This window comes from Mustela erminea, chromosome 16, assembly GCF_009829155.1.
Source record: "Mustela erminea isolate mMusErm1 chromosome 16, mMusErm1.Pri, whole genome shotgun sequence".
Taxonomy (NCBI): domain Eukaryota; kingdom Metazoa; phylum Chordata; class Mammalia; order Carnivora; family Mustelidae; genus Mustela; species Mustela erminea.
Genome location: NC_045629.1, coordinates 39557102 through 39584803, shown reverse-complemented (window position 1 = coordinate 39584803; position 27702 = coordinate 39557102). Strand labels below are relative to the sequence as shown.

At 38.7% G+C, this 27702-nt stretch overlaps 1 protein-coding gene across 3 annotated transcripts; it reads right to left on the bottom strand.

The window, feature by feature from the left end:
* On the bottom strand, window positions 1-27240 carry OSGIN2 (oxidative stress induced growth inhibitor family member 2). Of its 3 annotated transcripts, none has more exons than XM_032315644.1 (6): window positions 26985-27240; window positions 18816-18970; window positions 12455-12591; window positions 11733-11924; window positions 4897-4988; window positions 1-2365 (listed from the first exon to the last, which is right to left on the bottom strand). In XM_032315644.1, the coding sequence occupies exons 2-6, from the start codon at window positions 18880-18882 to the stop codon at window positions 1333-1335; spliced, it is 1521 nt and encodes a 506-aa protein (XP_032171535.1). In that variant the 5' UTR covers window positions 18883-18970; window positions 26985-27240; the 3' UTR covers window positions 1-1332. The 3 variants fall into 3 exon arrangements, with proteins under 3 accessions (XP_032171535.1, XP_032171534.1, XP_032171536.1); XM_032315643.1 differs by lacking the exon at window positions 26985-27240 and adding an exon at window positions 26185-26324; XM_032315645.1 differs by lacking the exon at window positions 26985-27240 and adding an exon at window positions 20838-21228.
* Window positions 27241-27702: the final 462 nt, after the last annotated feature.

Here is a 27702-nt window from a genome sequence, read left to right as displayed (position 1 = left end):
TTCTTATAAACCTTGATGTTTTAAGGTGAATTATGGTCCTGTAAGTATGTAACACTGCAATTGGACAGCAAAATATGGACATTATAGTTTTTTTATATTAAGGAAAAAACATTCAATAAACACATTCCAGATTAAATAAATTTTACCAAAAAAAAAAAAAAAGGCTGAGAAATGCAATTTGCCATGAAGAACTTCAGAAATCAGTTTTTTGCCTAACACTACAAATTCTGAAGACCTCTGTGAAAATACAGACATTAAACACATCTAAATAAATGAAGACAAGGCATGTAATTCAATAAATAACCATAGGATAAGCTACTATGTCATCTCCAATGAACAGATTTCAAAGTAATCAGCATGGGAATAGAAAAAAGATTTAACCTTAAATAATTCTAGCAATAACCAAACAGTATTATAATATTAGAAGTATTTATGCCCAAATGTTAGTTTTAATGACAGAAAGTAACTCAATATTCACACAGGGATAAGCAGTTTCATTCACAATTTATTGAATTGCAAATTAGATTCTTAGGCTAGTTAGAGAATAAATCTCCAAAAGTATCTTGGCAGGTTCCTCAATGTTTAAGTGTATGCCAACATTATTGGACTGTTTAAATTATTAGAAGCTAAGAATATGAAGTACTTATCAAGGTTTCAACAATAAAAATATTTTCTTAAAATACCATATTTGGTAATAAATTAGATTTATAGAAATTGATAATACAATATAAATTAAACCTGAGTTATAAATGCCTCCTACCCTGTCCACTCCCAGCATACATAACTTACATCACAATTTCTTTTGGACTAGTTGCCTCAAACTTAAGCATACATAATCCTTGAGGATCTCATTAGATGCAGTTTCTGATTTAATAATTATATTGTGGGGCCTGAGGGTCCACATTTCTAACAAGCTACAAATGAAGCTAATGCTGGTCTTTAGACCACCCTTGAGCAGCAAGGTGACGTAAAGTATAGTAGAGATGCTCTGGCCTAATATACTGTATGGTTTTATAGATTATTCAAGGCTATAAGATTTTGGAATCAAACATAACCACAAATGATCACAAAAAGTAAGTCTTGGAAGAAAAGAATGTTTTAGTTAAGTGAAAGCTTAAACTGTACCAAATTGGCAGTGTTTCTATTTGTCTGACAGTGACACCTTTGATACAATATAAATCAGGACACCAAGTTCTTGTAACTTTAGTTACTATAGCTTGAGGCTCTCTTCCAGTTCATTCAAGTCCAGAAAATTCAAGCTAGTACACTGCAAAACCACTATGAAAAATCTTTAATGGTTAACTGTCCATATAAATTACTTATAAACTCACTTTAAGCTATGCCATCTCCTCCTCCTCTTTCAACAAATAAATGCTTTTTTTTCTGTCTTGTAGCTAAACAGCGTGTCACACCCAATGCCCCTCCCTTTAAAAATCGAACAAAATTGTCTCCAACCAAAGGACCCAATGCAAAAAGGTTGGCTTCTTTAACACATTCGTAGGTGTATGCATCTATTTCCACAGGATTATTCTTACATGTGATTGGCTGGCTTGAGTTATGGCCCAGGTAACACCCTTGCTCCTTCAGAAAAGACAGATTGGGATGAGAACCTATCAGTACTACTGCCGCAGAGAGCTTAAATATTTTTTTCAATCCAGAGAGGCTTTGAAGAATGCATTTCATGTCCGACTTAAAGGAAAGCACATGGTGCTCAGGAAAGCTGGTATAATCAGATAAAAGACTGGAGTCTACAGAATATGACTGAGTACACATCATATGATAGACTTTATGGTATTCTGGATAAAGCTTTTTGGGAAGCTGCTTGAAAATTAAGCCTGGATCAGTTACTCGTCTGCGAAATACATGAATCACAGGAATATTATTATTGTAAGCACACAGTACTGCATCAGCTGCAGTAAGCCCAGAACCTACAATTAACACTGGATCCACTTTGCCACGCAACTTTCCTTTGCTTATAGCAGCTCCAAATTCAGGCATTGAATGAAACACAAAAGGAAAATCTTCCCCTTCAATTTCCAGATGGGCAGGAGAATCCAGTGTTCCAGTTGCCAGAGCTACATTCTCCGCAAAGAGACAGAAGGGAACATGGGAACCATCGGCTATTCGCTGATAACCCCTGATTTCCCAATTTCTCTTGACAAATTTAGATTTCTCTATCTGTAAATGCTGTGTTGAAATACTTCCGTCTTGTCCATCATCATCATCTTGATGATCTCTGTAGAGTCTTGATACAGAGGTGATATAAGTATTCTCTCTGAAATTCTTCTGAAGACCCATGACTTTTACATAATGTTTATAGTAGCGAGCTATTTCCTCTGGCATAACTCGATCTCCTTTTAGGTTCCTAAAAAAAGGAAAAGGAAAAATATTCTATGAGGAGAGTACTGTATTAGTTTTCATGATTATTCCTGCTCCACTCGTCTGGACTGTCTTAGCTATAAATTATCCTTTTACAAAGAAAGCAAGCTTTTTTCTTTGGTTAAAAATGTTAAAGAACTGGGTGGCTCAGTGCGTTAAAGCCTCTGCCTTTGGCCCAGGTCATGATCCCAGGGTCCTGGGATCAAGCCCCGCATTGGGCTCTCTGCTCAGCAGGGAGCCTGCTTCCTCCTCTCTCTGACTGCCTCTCTGCCTACTTGTAATCTCTGTCAAATAAATAAAATCTTTAAAAGAAAATGTTAAAGAATTAGTTTTATCAATAGACGTCCCATGAGGGTAGAGACTGTATTTTAATGCACCTATTTCCCCAGTGCCTTGCACAGATAGACACAGGATGGTTTTTTTCAGAAGACTGATCTGAATTTTCAGACTTTGGGAAAATAGCAAGTCACAAAAAATCATGTCAAGATCATATATATTATCTTTAAGAATTATATATACTAGACATGTAGAATCTGTTACAATCTAATTCAATCTGTTACAGGATGTAGACTGAATAGTATGTAGACTGAATTCTTTACAGTTGTGAGATAGACTGTAAAAGTCTGTATTTCCACATTTTGATTCATTTATTTATTCATAAAGGTAGCTAATCTGACCAGATCCTAAGTACATAAAACATTCTGTTTTCCTGTTCATAAAGAAATCTATAAATATAGGAATGTACTCTTTTCATAAAGAACAGATTCTTTCATTTTCCACTTGAACTTTATTTTTTTTTTTTTAAAGATTTTATTTATTTATTCGACAGAGATTGATCACAGGTAGATAGAGAGGCAGGCAGAGAGAGAGAGGGAAGCAGGCTCCCTGCTGAGCAGAGAGCCCGACGCGGGGCTCGATCCCAGGACCCTGAGATCATGACCTGAGCCGAAGGCAGCGGCTTAACCCACTGAGCCACCCAGGCGCCCCTCCACTTGAACTTTAAAGCAATAGGCATTAGTATCCCTAAACCCTGGGCCCTAATTATAAATAAGTAGCAGTAAAGACATATCAAATAATTTCACATAATTCATTACAAATTATAAATGGAAGAAGTTCATAAAGGTTTTTCTTAAAATTTAAGATTTAAAATGTTAACTCTCACTTTACACAGAAATCCTATGTAGTAGTTACTCCTACTGTAATCTCCATTTATAAATGAAGAAATTAACAGCTAGTTTAAGTTACTTGACCATGTTCACAACACTAGAAATTAGAGAGTCAGGATTCAAGAATCAGTCTCTTAAGGTCTAGAAGTCAACACTACACAAAGGCAGGAAGTGAAGCCAATATTTAATAACAAGATTCTTTTTCACAAATTACTTCCAATATACAATGTGCCCAATGTAAAAGGATGAACACTTCTAGCACCAAAACAAACAAAATCATAAAGCTTCCCCTTTTTTACCCATATCACAAAAGGAAGAATGTTGAGCAATTTTCACTTGCTTGCTTATGAAAATCAAGAACTTGTACAACTTGCCTGACTTTACTACTTTTCATTTTAAACCCATAAAAGGTTCATTTTTAAGAAATCCAAAAGGGGGGTGGCCTGGCTGGCTCAGTCAGAAAAGCATGTGATTCTTGATCTCAGGGTTATGAGTTCAAGCCCTATGTTGGGTGTTGGGATTACTTAAATAAAACTTAAAAAAAAAAAAAAAGGAGTATCTGAAAGGTTTAATCTCAATGATCACCCTGGCCTGAATTTGCTCTCCTTAAATCTTCTCAAATTAAGGATAATTTCTATGAAGTCATATGGTTTCTAACAGGAAGTCAAGCACTCCCAATCTAACTAAGGTTAACTTCCTGCTTTGCATTATTGTTTCTGAGCAAATCAGATTCTCTGTATTAGCAATTCCTATCTAATTTAATACTACTATCCTTTGAAAATAAGGCTTTTCTTATTATTTCTCTTTTTTAAATTTTAGGTATTTTTCCCCAAGTAAACTTGTATTCTTCCAAGTAGAGCTTTCATCTTACTTACTTCTATTTTCACATTTCTTAATAAGTATTTACCTCTATAGTACCCAGTAGGGTAACCAATCACATCACAGATTCTGGCTGAGTCCATCGTTCTAAATTATTAATCATATATACTCTTCTACTCTGAAAGGCAAATATTGTAGGTATATATACATGAGATATCCATATACAAACTTGTATATCAACTGGTAATAAGTAAGTAAGTGTAGAAAGAATTTGTGGGTAAATGAGAAACTAAGCAGAGTGGTTTAATAGGAAAGTGGGATAAATCCATAATTAACAAAAGCAAAGGAACATTGCAATCTGTTTTGTAACATCTCTAAATGGAAATTAGCTCATGATCACTGCTACAAAGAGATTTTATCTGAAAGACACATAAATCTGTATTATTCCTCTAAGACAGAATCACAAATATTTTGAAATTACCGACAGACTTTCCCACTGTACATCAAAGAACTCTAATAGTTTGATCTTTACCTTCGTTTGCTAGATACCCAATCTTTAAACTTAAGTCCAGGTAGCTCCATCCAATTTCCAAAGCTGATTGTCAACATGGAACCTTCCATATTCTGTTTGAATAAAAAATGCACAAACACATGTAAGTAGTAACATGGATTTTTAAAAAACCAAATCCATCTTCATTCACTATAAGAGTCTGGATAAGGATAGCAGAAGAAGTTCTAAATGGTTGTGTAAATTACAAATACTTTTATTCTGTAGGATCTATATTCCTTTCATAAAGTTACATACTTATAAAACAAGTTTACAATATTTCCAGATGCCTACACAATGTTAATAGCTTCAGCCTATAATAATATAATCCAGACACAGAATATGTTACAGGAACAAGTTAGTATTTTCACTTTTTAAACAAAAGGAGGCGCCTGGGTGGCTCAGTGGGTTAAGCCTCTGCCTTTGGCTCAGGGTCCTGGGACTGAGACCCGCATGGGACTCTGCTCAGTGGGGAGCCTGCTTCCTCCTCTCTCTCTGCCTGCCTCTCTGCCTACTTGTGATTTCTGTCTGTCAAATAAATAAATTTTAAAAAAATAAATAAATAAACAAAAGGAAAAAGTTCCTTAATTTCTAACACTTTAGATATATATCTATTTTAATATTAACAGTTTTTTTTTTTTTTTTTTTTAAGATTTTATTTTTATTTCTTTATCAGAGAGAGAGAGGGGGAGAGAGCGAGCACAGGCAGACAGAATGGCAGGCAGAGGCAGAGGGAGAAGCAGGCTCCCTGCTGAGCAAGGAGCCCGATGTGGGACTCGATCCCAGGACGCTGGGATCATGACCTGAGCCGAAGGCAGCTGCTTAACCAACTGAGCCACCCAGGTGTCCCTAACAGTTTTTTTTTTTTAAAGAAATGCACAGCAAAACAGCTTTCCCCCCTCCATCAATTATAATTACAAAGTCTAAGCTGGTTTGGATAACAGCAACATCTTTTTCTAAGACTAGGGAAAGAAGCAGTGGTTACCTGATTAAGAACAGACTCACTGCTCAAGCTAATGTTGGCTTAAGAAAGTGACCCCTTCAAACTCCCCTGTCCTACTTCTTTCTGCTTTGCTTACTACACAGCAACAAAAAGCCCAAGGGCCAATAGCACCTGTCCCGATGACCTCAATGATCTCTTCCAACCAACTCTCTTAGGCTATGGCTTTTTCTTAACTCTTCCTGCCCTGCTTCAATACAACTCAGTACTGGGAATGGTACTTATTATTACAGTTATTATTAATGACTAACATTTCCAAGCACTATGTGCTGGGCCTTACAGAGCCTATTATTTGTGACAGTATGTAAACCCATGGGGGAGAAGGTGGCAAGCTGCTACTTGCTTTGAGGCAAACTGGGCCTGATACCAGGATGTGAACCAAGAAGATGGAAAACATCACAAGGGAAACTGTTAAGAATGTATTACATACAGAACTTATCTGGAGCCATAACTGTCTCATCTGAAACTCAAAAAAAACCCTTAAGGCACTAATATATTCCACCTTCAATAATCTAAACATTATTCCCACAGCACCACCTCTCCCAGTTAGTTGTGAGCCCTGGTCCCTGGACCTCTTCATTTTTCTCCTAGTCTTCCTTGTCCTCCTTATGCCATGAGTGCCTGCTTTCAGGGAGACTATAGTATATTAAGGGACACAAACCTGACAGAAGTACTAAGGGCATACAGAAAGAGAAGAATATTTCTTAAAGGACATAAGTGGGCTGTGAGGAGTGTACCATTAGGGAAAGTATTCCAGGCAGAATAAAGATGTTATGTGAGTTTTAAAAAGAGAAAGAACAGCAGTGTCCTTCCAGAAATTAAAAAGTTCAGCCTTATGCAGAAAAGTATTAACAGGCGTGGGTTGCTTAAACTGTGCATATTACTAAGAAAGGCCTGTCTTTAGGACTGGCTTTTGGCTGCTTCCTAGGAAACAACCCTTGAGCTCTTGAAATACTCTACCCAATGAGTGACTTTTGATTTTTTGTATGCCAGAAGCCTTGGGCCCTGCTGTACCTGCAACTGTACAGTGACTGTAAATTTATCTTAACAATGAGATTTATGTTAAATAGCAGTGTTTGCTCTGGGAGGCAGAGGAGTCACACACATGGGTGCTGCTTTTCTACATGACTGCCACCCAGAAAATCCTGGACACCAAGGTGTCGGTAAGCATCCCTGATTGGCAACTCTTTGCACATGCTGTCACAAATCACTGCTGGGAGAATTAAGTGTAGCCTCCTGCAACTCCACTAAAAATGGCCATTTAGAAACTGAAGCTTGTTTCTCCTGGACTTCATTCCCTAAACTTTTTCCCTTTAATGATTCTAATCTGTATTCTCTCACTGTATAAACTATAACCATAAGTACAAAAGAAGTCCTGTGAATCTACAGCCTGCGCATGAACCTAGAACCCCAGAAAGAATATTCTGGAGCATGGAATGTGAGAAAGCAGTAAAGCAAGAAAGCCAAGTAGGGGCTAGATGACCCAGGCTATGGTAAAATACATTAATAATGAGTGCGCATATTATTCATTAGATGAACTGGAAGCAACTACAGGGTTTTATGCATGGCTGTAACATTCAAAGGTGTTATTATAGAAAGGTAACTCTGGCTTTGGTATAGAGATTGTACTCAAGAAGACAAGACTAGAGTAGGAAACCTTTGCAGTAATTGGGTCAAAGATGATGATGGCCAATTACAATTATGACGGGGCAAAGTGGGGTGAAAGGACTCACAGTGTGTTTATGAGAAAGAACGGAGAAGATAAAATAATTGGTTTGAAATAGGTGAGGCAAGAACAATCAAAGAAGGTTTCTGGCTTAAGTAACTACATTCCAGTGCCATTACTCCACGGTAAGGAAAGGAAGAAATCTGATGATAAAGATGACTGGTTAGGTAGGCATGCTGAGGTTGAGAACACCTATAGGATAATAAAGGGAAGGTATTTAGGTGACTATGTAAGAGAAAGCAATGTGGGCCAGGGATCTTGATTTGGGAGTCACTCAACATTCATATGCAAGTCACTAAAGTATAAGAGACAAGCCAGGGAGAATGAAGAGTATAAAAAGCCAAGACCATGGCTTGGCACAGAGTTTACAGAAGCCTCCACAAGGTAACGAAAAGGAGTGACTAACAGGAAGAAAAGCAGGAGATGAAAGGTTCAGAGAATCTAAGAGAGGTAGTATCATCACTGTCAAATGTTGCAGAGGTCAGGAAAGATAAAGTTTAAGACCATCAAACTGAGCAAAAAAGAAAGTTATCAACCTATAAAAAGCTAAAAAGGCAGGCAGTGACAGAAGCTAGAGTGAAGTCAGCTAAGGAACAGCAGGTAAAGGCATAAAAATAACGGACAGGTGGGGTGCCTGGGTAGCTCAGTTGGTTAAACGTCTGCCTTCAGCTCAGGTCATGATCCCAGGGTTCAGGGATTGAGCCCCGCATCAGGCTCCCTGCTGGGTGGGGAGCCTGCTTCTCCCTCCCCTCCCCGGCTTGTGCTATCGCTATCTCTGTCTCTCTCTCAAATAAATAAATAAATAAAATCTTTAAAAATTAATAATAATAATGGATAGGTAACTTTTTCAAGAAGGTGGCTCTAAAGCAAAGAATACAGATAAACTAACACATAAAAACTTCTTAGTAGAAAATAATTTTAGTGTATTTATATATGGGTAAACAGGAGCTGCCAGAGAAACTTAAGATACAAGAAGGGGAAAATCAAATAAGCGAAATCCTTAGAGAAGACGGGTCCTGAACACAGCTGAAGGTTAGTCTTAGATAGAAGTGATACCACTTCTACAGCAACAGGGGATAAGAAACAAAGAGGTAGCACAAATGCAGATACATTTGCAGGTTTTAGCATAAAATTATGGAAGTTCAATCCTGATGGATACTATTTTCTAAGAATCAAGAGTATTTAAGTAGGAAAGTCAAAAAGAGGACAGAGATTTGAGAAGAATATTTAACAAGGAAACAGCAAAGGATTACCAAGTAGAGTTCAAGACCCAAATGAGGCTGAAGAATACTTTTCACAGCTGTACAAACTTTTTTGTTTTTTTTTTTCTGACAATGTTTAATAGCTTAAGTATGGGAAAAGATAAAGTAGACAGTTATATAAATTGTTTTCTTTGGCCAAACCCATGTGATAGCAGGACAATGGGTCAAGAGACTACAGAACCTAAGCTGGGTAGGTAAGGAGGTTAAGATCAGAGCCTCAAGCTCTCTGTGCTTGAAGACTAGGTACAGTGTAACTGGATGAAGCAGCTGGAAGAATAAAAAGTTGTGATCATCAAGTAAGGTATCTAAAAATTTCGGTTTCACTGAGCAGTCACAGTGGAGCCAACTGGAGTTAGTACCTAAGGAGGAATGGAAGAGGAGATTACTGAGAATGAACACATTAAGAGATGAAAAGTTAAGGTGTTGTTTCTGTGTCATACATGTAAAGGTACTCAAGTTGACAAGAAAACTTGGATACAATGGAAAACCATGACTTAGGTGCTTCAGGTTCAAAAACAGGGGGACAATCTGGAATGGTCGAGGAGCAAGAAGATGACATAACCTGTTCAAAGGAACAGGGACTCTGACAGAAGAGCGATGGAGAATAAAGAGAACCCCAACCTCACTACTCAACCTGACGGACATGGGGCCATGGGGAAGTGAAGAGACTCCGCTTCAGGGGGCTGCAGCAAGAAAATCTTCAGGAAAGCAAGATTTCAAGGAAGGGAGTAAAAGCAGCATATAATTGAAATGGTTAAGAGTAAACAAAAGCTTTGTTTATTAGCAAATGGAGTTTTAGGGGAACACTGTTATAAAAAGTCTGGAAGAGGGGAGAGCGGTGAGAAATTTGACCACAAGAGAAGTAGAAAACTATACAGAAAGGACTATGAAGAGGACAAATGACTTAGGGAACTTATATCCTGAGTTATAACTGAGGTTAACTAGCATGTATGTGAAGCATTGCAGGGGAGAGGGCTGTCTAAACATAGAACCACAGTCAAGAGCTTCAAGATTAAGGCATGGAATGCAGAGGTGAGAGGGAATAAATAATTATGCCTGGAAGAGTCAGGGAACTGCATAGAAGTGATGCCTGAAAATGGACAATAGTTAAAATATCATTTATTTATATCCCTATTCTAATGGATATCCTATATGATGCATGAGAAAAATTCAGCAAGTTTCAAGTATATTTCAGCTTTACCACTGATTCAAATGTGTTTTTAGTAATCAGGGCTTATCTATCCTTCAACTTTCCTATACATAAGTGGAAAAAATGAAATAACACAGATTACTGTCTGTACATTTTTCTAAGCAAGAAATATAAGTACAAAAAATCGTAAGGAATTTAGAGAAGTATTATACATTATGGCTTTTTCAAGAAATACCATTTAACAATGCTACTCACTAATAGCACAAATATAAACACCAAAAGGCATAGATACTGTTAGTTGCTATCCCTTACCATTAAAGAAATTAAGAGTAAGAAAGGAGTTGGAAAGTCCCATAAGTACACTGAAACAGTCACTTATTAAATGTAAATAACTATTTAGACATACAGCATTGAACTAATATAGGAATATTCAACTGAAGTCTTTACTACAGAGCTGATATTTAATGTTAAAATTCAGATGAAAAGGGAGCCTGGGTGGCTCAGTGAGTTAAAGCCTCTGCCTTCGGTTCAGGTCATGATCCCAGGGTCCTGGGATCGAGCCCCACATCGTGCTCTCTGCTCAGCAGAGAGCCTGCTTCCTCCTCTCTCTGACTGCCTCTCTGCCTACTTGTGATCTCTGTCTGTCAAATAAATAAATAAATAAATCTTTAAAAAAAAAATAGAAAAAATTCAGATGAAATCCTTATTCATAAAACAGCAAAAAGTATTTAATATTTATTTATATAACAAATGAGCACTCACTACACACCAGATGCCATACTAAGGACTAAGGACAGGAGAAAAGAAAAATTATTAAGTTCCTGACCCCTAACAAAATGCACTGAATTTTTATGTTAATCAATTCTCTGATTTAACCCTTGCCATGAACTGAATTTGTGTCACCCCCAAAATCCATACGCTGAAGCCCTAACCCCCAGTGTCATGGTATTTGGAGATGAGGCCTCTCAGAGGTAATTAGGTCTACATGAGGCTATGAGGGTGGTGCCCTCGTGACGCGATTAGTGGCTTTATTAGAAGAGGGGCGGAAGGGAGGAAGGAGCACGCCCAAGAAAGTGCTATCTGCAAACCAGGAAAAGAGCCCTCACACAAGCTGAACAGGCTGGCACATTGATCTTGAACTTCTCAGCCTCTACACCATGCAATAAATATCTGTTGTTAAGGCACTCAGTCTAGGTTATTTCATTATAGCAGCCCAAGCATATTAATACTTCTTCCTTTTACAATCTATTTTTCACTTAAGATATAAATAATGGGTACTGGTATGAAACACTGTGTGAGATTTTATAAAGTCTGATATGAATTTAAAACTTTTACTATGTAAAACATTGTTGAAATATTTTTATATAGTTCGTGTAAAATAGTATAGAGAAGCTAAGCTTATTCTAAGACTATACTAGTAATCAAATTCGGTTTAACTTCTAGGAACCCATATTTTATTGTACACCATTAAAATTCTCAGATAAAAATTTGGTAAACTTCTATAATGTCTGATAATATAAAATATATTTTATTGAATGACATTAAAATTCTCAGATAAAAGTGTGGTAAACATATATAATGTATGATAGCATTATATATCATAATGTTTCAACATTCAAATGGTCTTATCAAGATGACATATAACTCACATGCACTATAAACTGTGAAGAAAAACATACTCACATGCCAAGCGCCACCAGGTGGACCTTTACCAAGAACTAAGTGAGGAATGTAATGATGTTGTTCTAATTTCCAGTGCAAAACGGATGGATAATCATAACCAAAATCAGCATCTGGATGAAGAAGTGTGTCAAAAAGGACTGCAACTGGATTGGAGGATCGGCCCTCAAGGCCCTCAGACAAGTATTCTAAGTCCTGAATGAATTTTTCAAAAAGGGAAAGAAAGAAGGCAGAGTTTGAAGGAAAAAAAGCAAAAAAACAAACAAAAAAAAAACCTCAGCTGTTACAAAAGTGAAAACCATTACTCTAATCCAGCATTTCCCGGATAATGTTCTATAAAACAGTGATGTTCCTTGAGAGCTTAATAGATTCTTGGTCAAATGAATATAGGAAAAGACTGGATTTCAACAAAACTAATCAGATCGCTTTTACTGCAACTCCTGAAGGTGCATTTAATACATTAATATGCCTTAATATGTCTACTGTAACGTTCCAGTAACAAAAAGCGGCACTTCCAAAACTTATCTGAACATAGAGCACCTATTAAAACTCCCACCAGGAAATAATTTGGGAAATTCTGCTCTCATCAACTCAGTTAAATAAACAGAAGTAATTTGACAGAACATATTTCCAACTGAGATATACAATGCTTATGTAAGTAGAAAACTAACCTTGTTTGAATATTCAAAACAAAACAAAACAAAAGATTGACATGTAAGAAATACCTGATCAACAATGGAAAGATGTCTTGCTTCTTCTAATTTACTATGTAAGATTGTATTTGGATGTATTGCTTCTGATGATAAATATGGTCTGTAGCCTGATAACATGTAAGAAAGGCAAATTCCTGAGGGTCCATTTCCTATTGGGGAAAAAAAAAAAAAGGTGCATCATGTGTCTTAATATTCTTATTCCTTGGCTTTTCTCAAAGATGCATTTTCTCCCTTACCTATTTGTCTTCCTTCTCTAAAGTCTTAAAACCAAGTATTCATAAGATACTGACTTTTGTCTTCTCGGTTTTCTTTTGGGAATCTCATCTACTTGAAGCTTTAAGTCTATATGCTACTGACCCTGAATTACACCTGTACGCTGACCCCTTGCCCAAAATACATCCCACATTTCCATAAGCCACTTATTTACTCCACCTAGTTGAACTACTACTAATTTAATCACAGTGTGTTCAACACATATTCGTGGGTTCCTTCATTTAGGTGCCCTCTCCTTTAAATCCCATCCCTTCTCAAAAGTTTGGTGCGAACAAAATCCTAAATTAATCAAATTCTGATCCTAAATCTATTTAGTCACTATATCCATTCAGCTGTCTTTGTTAGTGTCAATCCTTTACTCTCAAAAGACAAAAAGTCCCTTGTTTGTCCTAAGATACACCTATTCCAAAATCATTTCACATTTACATTCAGACAAATTTTGATAAAACAAGGTCCTCATCATACTATTCCCTCCACTTGGAAACTTTAATTGCTTGCTTCTGACTACCCGGTGCTCACCGTGTTCTGTTCTCAATCATCTTTCCAGACCCATTTCCTAATAGCATCTTCCTCTACTTTTATATGCTTAAACTAAAGCCAAACTGGATTTTTTTTCTTGAACCCCAGTGAACTACCTCCATTTCTGTGGTTCCTTTAGTCTAGGTTTTCACTTCTCTATTATCTCCATCTACCAAAAATCTAATCCAACTGGGGTAACTGTTAGCCTCAGGAAGAAAATTCTGTTCCATTCTCTAATATTTTGTGCCCCAAATAAAAGCAGCTCAAAGATGTAAATATGAAACGTAAAATCCAAGAATATCAGAAAAAGGATTACTACTTCTACTTACAATACTGAAGTGGGAAGCCTTTAAACAGACTGAAAGGAAAGTAAACCATTTCTTCATAAAAATTAAAAACAAGTGAGAAATACTGGAAGTTAAGATCTGAGGCAAAGAGTTTCCCTGAATCAAAACAGAGACAAAAATTAAAGAATAAAAATACCATATGATAGTATCGATACAGATAAAAGATAAAGAAAAAGGGGCGCCTGGGTGGCTCAGTGGGCTAAAGCCTCTGCCTTCGGCTCAGGTCATGGTCTCAGGATCCTGGGATTGAGCCCGCATCGGGCTCTCTGCGCAGCGGGGAGCCTGCTTCCTCCTCTCTCTCTGCCTACTTGTGATCTCTGCCTGTCAAATAAATAAAATCTTAAAAAAAAAAAAAAGATAAAGAAAAAGCATTTAACAAAACCCAACACCTATTCGTAATTTTTTTTTTTAAAGATTTTAATTATATATTTGACAGAGATCACAAATAGGCAGAGAGGCAGGCAGAGAAAGTGGGGAGGAAGCAGAGAGCCTGATGTGGGGCTTGATCCCAGGAGCCTGGGATCATGACCTGAACCGAAGGCAGAGGCTTTAACCCACTGAGCCACCCAGGCGCCCCAACCTATTCGTAATTTAAAAAAATAAAAAACCTCAGCAAACTCAAATAGAAGAATACTTCCTCAACTTGGTAAAGAGTATCTACAGTAAACCTACAACTAACAATCATTCTTAAATGGTAAAAAACTAGATGCTTTGTCAAGAACAAGACAAGGTTGTCTCTTCCCATCATTTCTACTCAACACATACCATGACAGAATCCATAGTTAATGCAATAAAAGAAAATACAGACTTTGGAAAGAACTTCTTTGTTGATAAAAGCCATGATTTCTATGTAGAAAATCCCAAAGAATGGACCAAAAAACTCCTAGAACAAGACTGCATGATACAGGTTAATATACAAAAGCCAGTATCTTTTCTATATACCAGCAATGACCAGGCAGCATCTGAAATTAAATATACAATACTGCTTAATCTGTGCATGTGCCCACACACAAAACCACACACAGTTGGATATGAATCCAACTGTTTATACTTAAGATGATAAATACACATATAAGATATATACAAGGAAAACCAGAAAACTATGATCAAAGAACCCAATGATCTAAATAGATGCTCTTGAATAAAAAGATTTGATACTGTTACGATGTCAGCTCTTCTCAATTTGATCTACAGATTCAATGCAATCCAGTAAAAATTCCAGCAAGTTACTCTGTGAACACAAACTAATTCTGAAGTTTGAATGCAAAGGCGAAAGACCCATAATAGATTACAAACACAATACTGAAGCAGCAAGTCACAACCAACATCACCCAAACTCAAGTCCTACCATAAAACTACAGTCAATGAGACAGTATGGAAATTATTAAAGAGTAGACAAATTAATGGAACAGAAGGGAGCACAGAGATAGACTCTCACAAATACAGTCAACTTATTTTTGACAAAGGAGCAAAGGCAATCCAATGGAGAAAGGACAATCTTTTCAATAAATGGTACTGGAACAACTGGACAACCACATGCCAATATATGAAGTCTAGATAGTAACATTTTATCTTTTACAAAAAAAAATAATTCAAAACACATCACAGACCTAAATACAAAACACAAAATTCTAAATTTCTAGAAGATAAAATAGGGGAAAATCTAGGTGACCTGCAACTGATACTAAGTTTTTAAATAAAACACTAAAAGCAGGATCATATGTGCAAGAAACAAATAGATAAACAGGACTTCATTAAAATTTAAAATTTCTGCTCTGTAAAGATAATACTTAAGAGAGCGAAAAGTCACACTGGGAGAAAATATTTGCAAAACATAACATATACAAAGAACTCTTGAAACTCAGCCATAAGAAAATAATCTAATTAAAAAGTGCACACAGGATCTGATCAGACATTTCAAAGATACAAGATAACAAATAAACATTTGAAATATAATCATGTATGTAATACATGTAAGCATGTCATATATGTAATCATGTAATGTAATCATGTATGATTATAGCACTGCAAATAAGACAATGAGGTACGAAAACACACCCTTCAAAATGGCTAAAATCCAAAACAGAGGCAATACCAAATACTGACATAGATTTAGAGAAACAGGAACTCTCAGTCATAGTTACTGGGAATGCGAAATGATACAGCCACTCAGGAAGACAGTTTAACAGTTTCTTAAAAAGCTAAACAGAATCTTATGATATGACCCAACAATCACACTTCTAGGTATTTACCCAAATAAGCTGAAAACTCAATGGCTATGCAAAATCCTACACATGCATGTTCATAGCAGCTTTACTTCTAATTGTCAAACACTGTCAGCAACCAAAATATCCTTCAAAAAGTGCAGAGACAAACTCAAACATCCAAAAAATGAAATAGTATTCAGTGATAAAAAAGAGTTGAGCTACCAAGCCATGAAATGACCTAGACGAATCTTCAAGGCATACTGTTAAGTGAAAGAAGCCAGTATGAAAAAGTTCCATACTGTGTAATTCCACAAATATGATATTCTAAATAAATCAAAACTACACAGAGAGTAAAAGATCAGTGGTTGCCAGGGGTTGGGGGTTGAGGGACAGGATAAATACATGGACCACAGAAGATTTTTAGGAGGCAGTGAAGCTATTGTTCTATAGGATACTGTTAATTGTGGATACATAACACTTCAGCAAAACGCACAGAACTGTACAACACAAAAAGTGAACCCTAATGTAAACTACAGATTTTACCTAATAAAATGTATAATCAGAGGTTCATCAATTACAACAAATGCACCGCACCAATGTGGGACACTGGAGGTGGCAGGAGAAGGAGAGTGTATGAGAACTCTCTGTACTTTCTACTCAATTTTCATGTAGAAGACTGCTCTAAAAAATAAAATCTATTAATTAAACTAAATATTAAATAAATATAAAATAGTAGGATTTAGAATCCAAAACTAAGAGAAGTTCCTTAAATCAAAAAGAAACAACACTCAACAGACAAAGGCAAAAAATAAAAATGGGCAGTTCAAAGGCAAATAAACACACAGATGGAATGCTCCCTCACTCCCAAAGACTGTCCCCATCCTAACCCCAAGCAGCTGAAAGTGTTACCTTATATAACAAAAGATAACTCTGTAGATGTGAGTAAATTAAGGACTGTGAGATAGGAAGAGTACCTGGACTATAAAGGTACTATATTAGATGGTACACCATCTAATTATACAAGTCCTTAAAAAAAGAGACCCACCATATTAGAAATTTAAAAAAAAAAAAAAAAAAAGAGAGAGAGAGAGACTCTTTCTCAGCTTTGATGAGGGGAAAAGGAAAAATGAAAGAAAGTTAAGAGAGAACCAACACTGTGGACTCTGGAAATGGAGAAAGGGCCCAGCAGTCAAGAAGTGAATGTAAGTAACCTCTAGAAACTGGAAAAGGCAAGCAAACAAATGTTCTACCCTGGAGACCCCGGAAAGGAATGCAGTCTTGCTGACATCCTGACTTTAGCCCACAGACACTAGGGTTGAACTTCTGACCTACAGAACAGTGAGATAATAAGTGTACATTGTTTAAAGCCACCCTGTTCGTGGAAATTTGTTATGACAGCAACAGAAAACATCTATCAAGGAAATTAGTTCTCTGCTCTGATGGAGTGCTCTTGCCAGCAGTCACAGCCCCACGTGCACTGGGTTAAGCTACTCATTGGCTAGTTGAAGCAAAACACAGATTGTTTTGGGGGGAGTGACGTGGGCAGGTAGAGATGATGGTACTTCTTCCTTTTCAGACCCTCCCATAGCCAGCTAGAACAGAAGAGGCTTCCCTGACTCATGACAACTCATTCAGGATGAAAAACCAGTGTCGAGCAAAAATGAGAAAATGGAACACGAGGTCTAGTCCCAAGTTACCCTGAATGTGAACTACTACACATACCATCATCTCTATCATCACCCCTAAAAACAAAGCTAGAAACCACGCTTGCCTCTTTTCCTCCCTCCCTCCCTTTACTGGATCCCTCGTATGTCAAAAGACAGAACTTTTGGGGCGCCTGGGTGGCTCAGTGGGTTAAGCCGCTGCCTTCGGCTCGGGTCATGATCTCAGAGTCCTGGGATCCAGCCCCACATCGGGCTCTCTGCTCAGCAGGGAGCCTGCTTCCTCCTCTCTCTCTGCCTGCCTCTCTGCCTGCTTGTGATCTCTGTCTGTCAAATAAATAAATAAAATCTTTAAAAAAAAAAAAAAAAAAGACAGAACTTTTCTCTCCTTCCTGTTAACTTTGAAAGCGGGCATCAGGAGCGCCTGGGTGGCTCAGTCAGTTAAACGTTCAACTCTTGGTTTTGGCTCAGGTCCTGAGATCAAGCCCCACTCTGATCTCCATGCTCAGCGGGTCATTGTTCCCAGACTAAAAGAACGAGTTGCTGGAGATTCTCTCTCCTTCTGCCCCTCCCTACCTCACACATGCACAGTAATCTCTCAAATAAATAAATCTTTAAAAAAAAAAAAAAGGCTTTCAAAGAAAATAAAGATGCTATATGCATATTATGCCCCATAATTCTTTCCTGCAGCTTGCTTCACATCATAGTAATTGTCTTAGAAAGTTTGAATATTAGATGCAAGATTTAAGTAACAGGAAGTTAAAAACATGCAATAAAACAAAATCATAAAAACATCTGTAATTCTGAAGTAGTTAGGTTGCATTAATAGCTTAATTTTTAGTATTTTCTATGCCTATATGTTGAGGTGGTACAAAGGATATATAATGACAGAATTATGGTTAAGGTCACTGTACACACCACAGCAGAGCACAGTAACATTCATTAAACTGAGAACCCATTACTAGCTTGCACAAGTTACTCAACTTCTGAGTTGCCCTGATGGTATTTACTCCACAACAGAGGGCTCTAGGGTTGAAAGGTGTAATCCCATAATGTACACAGAATGCTCTGTATGGGCTCTACTAATCCTGGTTATAATCACTGCCATGACACTATCATAATAATTAACGCAACTAACAGTATTTTAACACAACAGGGCAGTATCAATTCTTCAGTGAAAAAAATGTTACATTCAAACACAGAATCTACTAACAGATAAAGATCCAGTTATTGGTTACTTAAGCATATCAAAAAACCCAAGACTACTTCTCAATACAATCCTAAGAACTTGTGCCATGTAACTATGCATATATAGTAGTAGTAAGCATCGGGATTATAATTTTAAAAGTTAAAATGTAGTACTTACCTATAATTACCACAGGCAAAGTCACTGATGAATCTTCTAGTAAAGAAGTTTCTTCAACTAATGGCATAGCTTTAACTTTCTGCCCCAAATTATCACCAAAATATTGCACTAAGGAATTAAAAATCTCTCCTTTGGTTTCAGTGTCACTATAGTTTCTTTAAAAAAAAAAAGAAGAAGAAAAAATGAAACATGAAACAAAAAGAAGAGATTTAGTCAATACAACCTTTATAAAAACCTGTCTTTATTCAGATTTTATTTAGGCCATAAAATATGGAATAGTTCCATAAAAATGAGAAAAAGAAATTCTTCTGATTAATACTTTCAAATTAGTAGCTTAGCTTACCTGTCAACCTGTACCACTTTTAATGTCAAAAATCCTAAAGAGCTAGCTGATGTCTCTGTAGTACCACGTAGACAAGTCTACACAAGTTCTAAGTAAGAAGCTATCTTTAAAAACCAAAGAGAAAGCACTGTATTGGGGATTTTTATAATTCCCTGAGATTTCCTAGGAATGGCTAGTTTCTCTTTTTTTTTTTTTTTCTCACTAATATAAAAAATACATGCACTGGAGGTGGTATATTTGGAACAAAAGAGTCATCATATTTTAAGAAATGGCTAATAGTACTTATGTATTACAAACTGTGTATTTTGGTAAAAAGAAATAAGGTTTATACATCTCGTTAGTTCTCAGATATTGAAACTTGGAAATATCTTTATGTTATTTCCAATCTACCTTCTTTCCTAGTTGCCTCCCTAGAAACTAGTTTCAGCATTCTGACATGCTCATGAAACAAACGGAGTAGCCTCTGAGCACAGCTAATGTTCGGCATTACACCAGAGATTACTTCAGAACAGAATCCCCAAATTATTTTTCATCTTTATATAGTCAGCAGCAAGCCAATATCTGGAAATATTAAACTGTGTACCAACTATGGGTGAGTATGCTTACTGCTACTCACAAAATGATAAAAATGAGACGGATCAGTTATTTCATAGGACTCACAGATCCTGGAGGAGAATGATAAATGTAAAGAACTGGGCAGAGACCAAAATTTCTGCTTCTCTCTAACCTCCCAAGGTTCCAGTCTACCCTACGATAGAGTAGAGTTCTCCAGGATATGCTGACAGCTTTCCTAAAGAAGGTATAAACTCCACCCCAAATATCTAGATTCCTCTAACAATATGTGGCCTTTGGGGCCAGAACTTTCCTGAAGAGTAACTCTACCCTAAATATTTGGACTCCTCTAACAATACATGGCCTTTTGGGGTCAGATCAGATACCCTTTGGATAGGTCTACTAGAGAAAGCCCCTCCTCACAATGAAGCCTGCTCCTCAAAGAAGCATCTTACGCTCAACACATTCCTTTCAGATCATTCCAACTACTTCTCTGAGCAGATCCAGTATTCTAGTTACCCAGCCTGCTTTGCTTCTTGGCAACTGAACACAAACAAGTGTATTATACTCGGGCCTATTTCTTACATTTCTTCTGAATGTGTGGTGAGGACAGGTCCCCTGGTTTCCTCTGGATGCTTCTAATCAAAGTCCTTTTGGATACCCAGACCTGACTGATATTGTGGTGGCTGTAAAGGCCACAATTCTTTTTCAGAAGATGCACACCTCATCTTAAGTCTCTTCCAGATATCCCCACCTCAAAGGCTGCTGTTCCCATTAACCCGGGAAATTAAAAAAAAAAAAAAAATTAAAAATCATCACTTAAACTTTTTGTTCATCAAAGAGATGTTTCCTTCAAACCTTAACAAACATTTCCTCCTTTTCAAGTGTGCAATTCAGGGTTGTTAGTATAATCACAAGGTTTTGCAACCACTACTAATTCCAGAAAAATATGATCACCCTAAAAATGGTTAAGTTAACAGTAGTAAACTAGTTAGTAGTAAACTATAGTACTCATGAAAACTCATTCCCCATTCTCCCTTCCCTCCAGCTACTCGTGACCACTGATCTACTTTTGGTCTTGTTGGATTTGCCTGTTACGGAAATTGCGTGTAAATGGAAACTCTCACACATTATGTGGCCTTGTGTGTCTGGCTTCTTCCACTTAGCATGTTTTTCATCTTCATCCACAGTGTAGAATATATTGGTACTTCCATTTCTTTTCATGCCTAAGTAATTTTCCACCGTAGAGATAGAAAACATTTTGTTCATTCACAAACCGATGAACATTTGAGTTGTTCCCACTTTTTGGCTATACAAATAATGCTGTGAACATTCGTGCATAAATTTTGTGGGGATCAAAGTTTTTATATTTCTTAGGAGTACATGCAATGGCTGGGTCATAAGTTCTGTTTAACATCTTAAGGAACTGCAAACTGTCTTCTAAAGTGGATGGATCAGGGCGCATGGGTGGCTCAGTCATTAGGTGTCCACCTTTGTTTGGCTCAGGTCATGATCCCAGGGTCCTGGGATCGAGCTCCGCATCAGGCTCCTTGCTCGGCTGGAAGCCTGCTTCTCCCCATCTCCTGCTCCCCCTGGTTGTATTCCCCCTCTCAAATAAATAAGTAAAATCTTTTTAAAAAATAAAATAATAAAGTAGCTGGTTCATTTTCCATTCCCCACAGCAATATAAGAGGGTTCCAACTCTTCCACATCCTTACCAACACTCAACTTCTTTTTTAGCTACCCTCACTGGTGTGACATGACATCTCACTGCAGTTTTGACCTGCATTTCCCAATGACTAAGAATGCTAAGCATCTTTTCATATGATGTTTAGCTATTTGTATTTTCTTCTTTGTAGAAATAGTCTTCACCCACTTTCAAACTGGGCTTTTTATTAAGCTTTAAAAATTCCTTATATATGTAGAACGCAAGCTCCTTTTCAGATATATGATTTGCAAATATTTTCTCCCATTCTGTGGGTGGTCTGTCCCTTTCTTTGTCTTTTGAATCACAGAAGTTTAAATGTTTCGATATTTGCTGCTGTGCTTTTGGTGTCTAAGAAACCACTCCCTGGGACGCCTGGGTGGCTCAGTCAGTTAAGCCGCTGCCTTCAGCTCAGGTCATGATCCCAGGGTCCTTAGATCAAGTCCTACACTGGGCTACGTGCTCAGTGGGGAGCCTGCTTCTCCCTCTGCCTCTGCCTGACACTCTGCCTGCTTGTGCTCTCTCTCTGACAAATAAATAAAATCTTAAAAAAAAAAAAAAAAGAAACCACTCCCTAATCCACGATCACCAAGATTTACTCCTATTTTCTGTAAGTTTTATTGTTCTAGTTTTTAGATTTAAGACTTTCATCCATTTTGAGTTAATTTTTACACATGTGATGTCTGAGGTAAGAGTCCAACTCCACTCTTTTGTTTGTGGATATCCATCTGTCCTGGAATCATCTGTTGTAGAGACTGTTATTTCCCCTTTGTCTCGTGATCCCATGGAAAACCAACTGACCATAAACATAAGGATTTATTTCTAACTCTCAGTTCTATTCCACCGATCTATGTTAATATCTTCAGGCAAGCGCCACACTGTCTTGCTTACTGTTTCTTTGTAGTAAACTCTGAAATTAGGAGTGGGAATTCTCCAAATTTGTTCTTTTCAAATTGTCTTGGCTATTCTGGGTCTCTTGCAATTCCATATGAATTTTAGGATCTTATCATTTCTGAAAAACAAAGTCTGCTAGGATTTTGGTAAGACTGCACTAAATTTATAGATCAATTTGAAAAATATTGCCATCTTAATTAACACATGGTTTTTTCAATCCATGAACATGGGATTCCTTTTATTTAGGCCTTTAGTTATTCTCAATGATGTTTTATCGTTTTCTGTGTACAAGTCTTTTTTTTTTTTTTTTTTTTTAAAGATTTTATTTATTTATTTGACAGAGAGGAAATCACAAGTAGATGGAGAGGCAGGCAGAGAGAGAGAGAGGGAAGCAGGCTCCCTGCTGAGCAGAGAGCCCGACATGGGACTCGATCCCAGGACCCTGAGATCATGACCTGAGCTGAAGGCAGCGGCTTAACCCACTGAGCCACCCAGGCGCCCCCTTTTTTTTTTTTTTAAAAGATTTTATCTATTTGACAGAGAGAGATCACAAGGAGGCAGAGAGGGAGAGGGAGAGAAAGTGAGGGAGGAAGAAGCAGCCTCCCTGCCCAGAGAGAGCCTGATGCGGGACTTGATCCCAGGATCCTGAGATCATGACCTGAGCTGAAGGCAGAGGCTTAACCCACTGAGCCACCCAGGCAGCCCTCTGTGTACAAGTCTTAAGACTTAGGAATAAATATTTCATTTTTCATGAAGCTAGTGTAAATGGAATTTTGTTAACTTCACTGTCAGATGGTTCATTACTTTTTTTATGTTGATCTTGTATTCTCCAATGTTGCTTAATTCATTTAGTCTAGTAGGTTTTGTGTGTGGGCCTCCAGCAATTTACCTCTAGTCTCAAGACTCTAGTACATTCACAGAGCCAAAGTTTTAGCTTATTTAAATTCTCTATACAAGTAATTAGATCTGATTTTCTACTGGTCATTAGTATAATCTGTACATATACAGTATGTATATAATCTATAATAAAACTGGTATGTATATAATGGTATATGACCTAAATATTGGTATAAACTATTTATAATAAACTTGCACGGTATTTGGTCTAAGTTTCATAAAGATTAACATTGATGAAAAACAGAATCGAGAAACAAACAAAAAACAAAACTATGGTTCACTGGTTTTGCATAAAGCAACAATGAAACAAACGTCTCTTGGTGAGTATTCTTTCTAAATAATTCAGAGCCTAAGTTATAATTCACATATCACTGCACATGTTTTATAATACATTCATACTATATCACAGGTCTATGAATAGTTTCAACTTCTACTTGAGATATCCAACTTGATCCAATGTTATATTTAAAACAAGTATTTTGAGTAATAAAAAATCTACTTTTCCTTTATTTGGGATACTAAGTTAGAAAGCATTTTATTACATTTCAGGAAATAGTAAACAGCACTTTATACACATGCAAAAATAGTTGCCCTATTAGGCATAAAGACTATTTGATATTTAAAAAGATTTTAAAGAACTTCCACCTTTTGTTCTTGAAATATTAGAACCCAGTCTTGAAACAAATTTAAGAGAATGGTACAGATATAAACTTTGGGTAACAAAGACTTTCTCCCATCTAGCAAGACTTCTTTTAATGATGACTTAAACTCAAATGAGATGGTTTAGTATCTGAATTTTTATAGTCTTTGGAAGCATGATCCTAAATTGTCACCAAATTCATACTACTCTATGAAAAAAAGGTTCTAACATCACAAAGGAAGTCAGTCACACTGTTCATCTTCCGAAACAGTAGGTATAGAACAGTGAGTGGACAGTTGGAAAGTCAGTGGACAGATATCACAATACCTATTCCTTTCAGGTATTGTACAAGAGTCAAAATATACAGGTTTGTTCCTAATAAAATTGCTCAAAAAGAAAAAAATAGCACAAGTAAATTATAAACACCTTCCTAAGAAGAGGTCTTAAATATTTTATTTTTTAAATCTGAGCTACAGCATAGCTATTTTTACAACAGAAATAAGGTTTATTAATCAAAATTTTTATCTTTTGGCTAGCAAGGCTTGTTTTTCTTTATCCCTCAAGATCAAAACATACCAACTACTTTGTATTTATCTCCTCCAAATTTCTGTACAAAGTGGTAAGCATGTGGTATCCGTAACCTAGGGTTTGCTGAATGGATATGAATCCCAACCTGTGTCCTTAAGAGTTCAACTATACCAAAAGCAACTATGTCAAAAGGCATTTAGACAGCAGTTTCTTAAAGGCATGTTAATTTCTCAAGGGGCTTCAGTTTAACAAGTTTTCATTGGAGGAATCTGTTTTCTAAAACTCTTCCAAGTGGATCTGATACTCCCAAAACCGGTATCTGTCAAGTAGTCAACAAAGTTGCCTAAAACTTAAAATCCAGCAGTTTATTACATAAAACATTTTTTTTTTAATATCCAGAATTTAAAATACCCTACAAAACTCACTGAGAAGCTGGGTAAGTCTGGACTTTTGCTATTAAAACAGGAGTTTTGAACCTTCTCTTTGTCTTAAACTCCTTAGTAATTTGGTGAAACCTGAACCTCTTCCTTGAATAGTATTATTACACACATAAAAGATACATGGGATTTACAAGGAAACCAATTACATTAAAATAGAGTTATAAAAAGTAAACTTATGACATGTTTATTTACATTTCTCTACTGTATTAAATAGCAAGTTTGGTGATGTGTAATTACTGTAATTTTGAAGAAATAAACATACAGTATTTCCAGATATGTGCAACTGTGATATGAAAGTATTTGTGAATTTTACTGTTGACAAGGTCACAAATACTATTTGACTTGACGCTTACATTCATAATTGAAGGGTATACGATTTTCATTAAAAGTTTAGCAAAAATAGCAGTTGTACCTTTCTTTACCTGCAAGTTCATGGCCACTTAAATTCTATGAAATCCAATTTTAAAACTCTTGATCTGAGTTTCATATTTTGAGAAAAATTTTACACATCATTATTCTAGCACATTCATACAAACGAAGTAAGGTAATTTGTTAAAGTCTTCGCTAAGTTTAACATTTTTCCACCACAGGGTTAAAACCACTTCCAAGTGCCTTTAGCCTTTCTCCCAATAACTGACTTAAGTGTCTGCCAACTGTACAAGAGAACATATTCTCACTTTTATTTTAAAATGCACTAACCTCATCACCCTTAAGAACTTTCCCATAATGCGAATCCTGAATCGCCACCTATTTCAAATTTCTATAATATACACTTAAAAGGACAATCATCTTAGAACAAAGTTAGCACCTACTTGTAACCAAACCATCACATTTAAAACAGTTTCCTATCTCCTTTCAAACGCAGTAACTTAGATTATTACGTTTATTTTAAAAAATATATAAAGATTTAAAGGTGGGGTAGGGAGGAACCTTCGCAACCCTTCACTCAAACTTTGCACTACTTCGAAGTCTCAGGTCGCAGTAACCGACTCGCTCCGGGTCTAGCCGGTTTCGAAGTCCCCGTGACTGGCCCGGTCCAGGGGAGGAAAAGGGGGACATCAGAGGAGAATGTAGTCCACCACCGCCGCCCCCCCCCCCCCACACAACCCCGGAGCGAGGTGCCCCCAAGCAGAGGCTGCCAAGGCGGGAACCCGGATCAGGCAGGAACCAGGAGGAAGCGGCTGCCGAGGCGGGAGGCAGCTCAGTCCAGGCGCCCGCCCCCCACCCCGGACCGGTCCCGACGCTGGACCTGTCCCGACCCCAACCCCGCCCGGCGTCTACCCATCTCGGCCCCGGCACGGCCGCGGAGCCGGAAAGCGCTCCACCCTCCTCCTGCTCCCATCCCCTCCGCTCCCCGCCAGAAAAGTCACCTGAAATGACCCGCCAGGGAGCAGCGGCAGCACCACACCGGCATGGAGCGCGGCGCACGGGGCGCCAGAGCGCGACCGCCACGGCCGCCGCCACTGCCTGCCCCGGCTGGGCTGCCCGTTCCGGGCGCCCGCCCACTCGCCCGGGGTCGCGGGGTCCGCGGGACGCCAGGGCCCCGCGCGTCGCCGTTGCCGCGGCTGCCCGGAAACTGCGGCTAAGCAGCCGGCGGGTCTCCGGCGCCCCGAACTCCGCCTCAGGATAGCGGCTTCCGCTCCTCGCCTGCGGGGAGCCAGACGCCGGCGGCGGAAGATGTGGGGGCGCCGCGATGGGGGCGGAACCGGGTGGAGACGCTGCGACGGCTGCGGCGGAGGCGCGCGGGCTCCTCCTCGCAGGTGCGGCGGCGGCGGGCGAGGCCGGCGATTGGTGGAGACGCGGCCGGGGTGAGGGGCCGGGCCTGACGGAGCCGCGGCTGCGCGAGCCGGGGGCCGAGGTCCGCGCGCCAACCGGACCGCGGCGGCGGTGACCGGGGGCCCGGGCCTCGGCCTGCGCCCCGCGCCCCTTCCGCGTGCACCGCGCTCGCGGCCTGGGGGTGAGCAGGGCGGGGCGGATGCGCGTCGAGAGGGCCGGATGATGAGGGGAAGAGAAAGCTGCTAACCGGGGTAGCGGAACGGCTCGGGGGAAACCCTGCGTACAGCGCGGCCTCCGCGATCGGGGAGCGACGCGGCGTAACCCGAGTCCGTCCGCGCGGGACTCCCACCGAGGAGGCCGGGGAAAGGCCGAGAGTCCCACCCGGGAAACCCACCTTAGCGCCTTTTCTCGCGCTGGCCTGGGCGCAGACGCTGGGAGCTGGTGCGCGCTTCACCCGGCATCACAATCGCCCGGGGCGTGGTGGGGCGGAGGGTGGGGCGGCGGGGGGGACACACCAAACCACAGGTGCCCGGTCTCCACCCGCAACTGTCTTGACTGTGGAAGTCCGGCTTCTTGAATAGGGGGTACTTCCCTCCCCAAAGTAAGTGGCTTTCACTAGCGTGAGAATCACCTGAGTTGCTGGCTAAAAATACAGGTGCTTAGCCCCGCCCAAGACTTACGGAGTCCGTTTCCTGGCGGGGGAAAGGGCGGGAACTTGCGTTGTAAGAGCCCCTCCAGGTGAACGTGATACAAGAAGTTTAGAAGGGAACCGCGGAATGAGTGTCCCTGTGCGGTATTGTCAAAAATGGAGGCAGGAAAAACTCCTAGAAGTGATTAACTGCATATACAGTTAGACATAGATGTCTTCCTATCCCCACTTTCAGAAAAGCCCAAGTATTTTTGCGGTTAAAATGTAAGCTACATAGTTGTTTTTAAATAGTTCTTAAATTCTCAAGTTTTCCTGAATATGGCCATTGAGTGAACTTCCTCGTAGCGGGGATTTTAGATTCTGTAGAGCTTAACAGAAAATTGAAGGACTCAGCTTCCCTCCAAGATTATTAAAAGAAAATCTGTTTTTTCCATCTTATTGACAATCTGACACGTTCGTCCCA

Coding starts and splice junctions, on each gene's coding strand:
- OSGIN2 (XM_032315643.1), bottom strand. CDS start 26,228: ATGCCGGTGTGGTGCTGCCGCTGCTCCCTGGCGGGTCATTTCAG. Junction 11,925..12,454: donor ATCTTTCCATTGTTGATCAG/GTATTTCTTACA, acceptor AAATTCATTCAG/GACTTAGAATACTTGTCTGA. Junction 2,366..4,896: donor TGGGTATCTAGCAAACGAAG/GTAAAGATCAAA, acceptor TCCTTTTTTTAG/GAACCTAAAAGGAGATCGAG.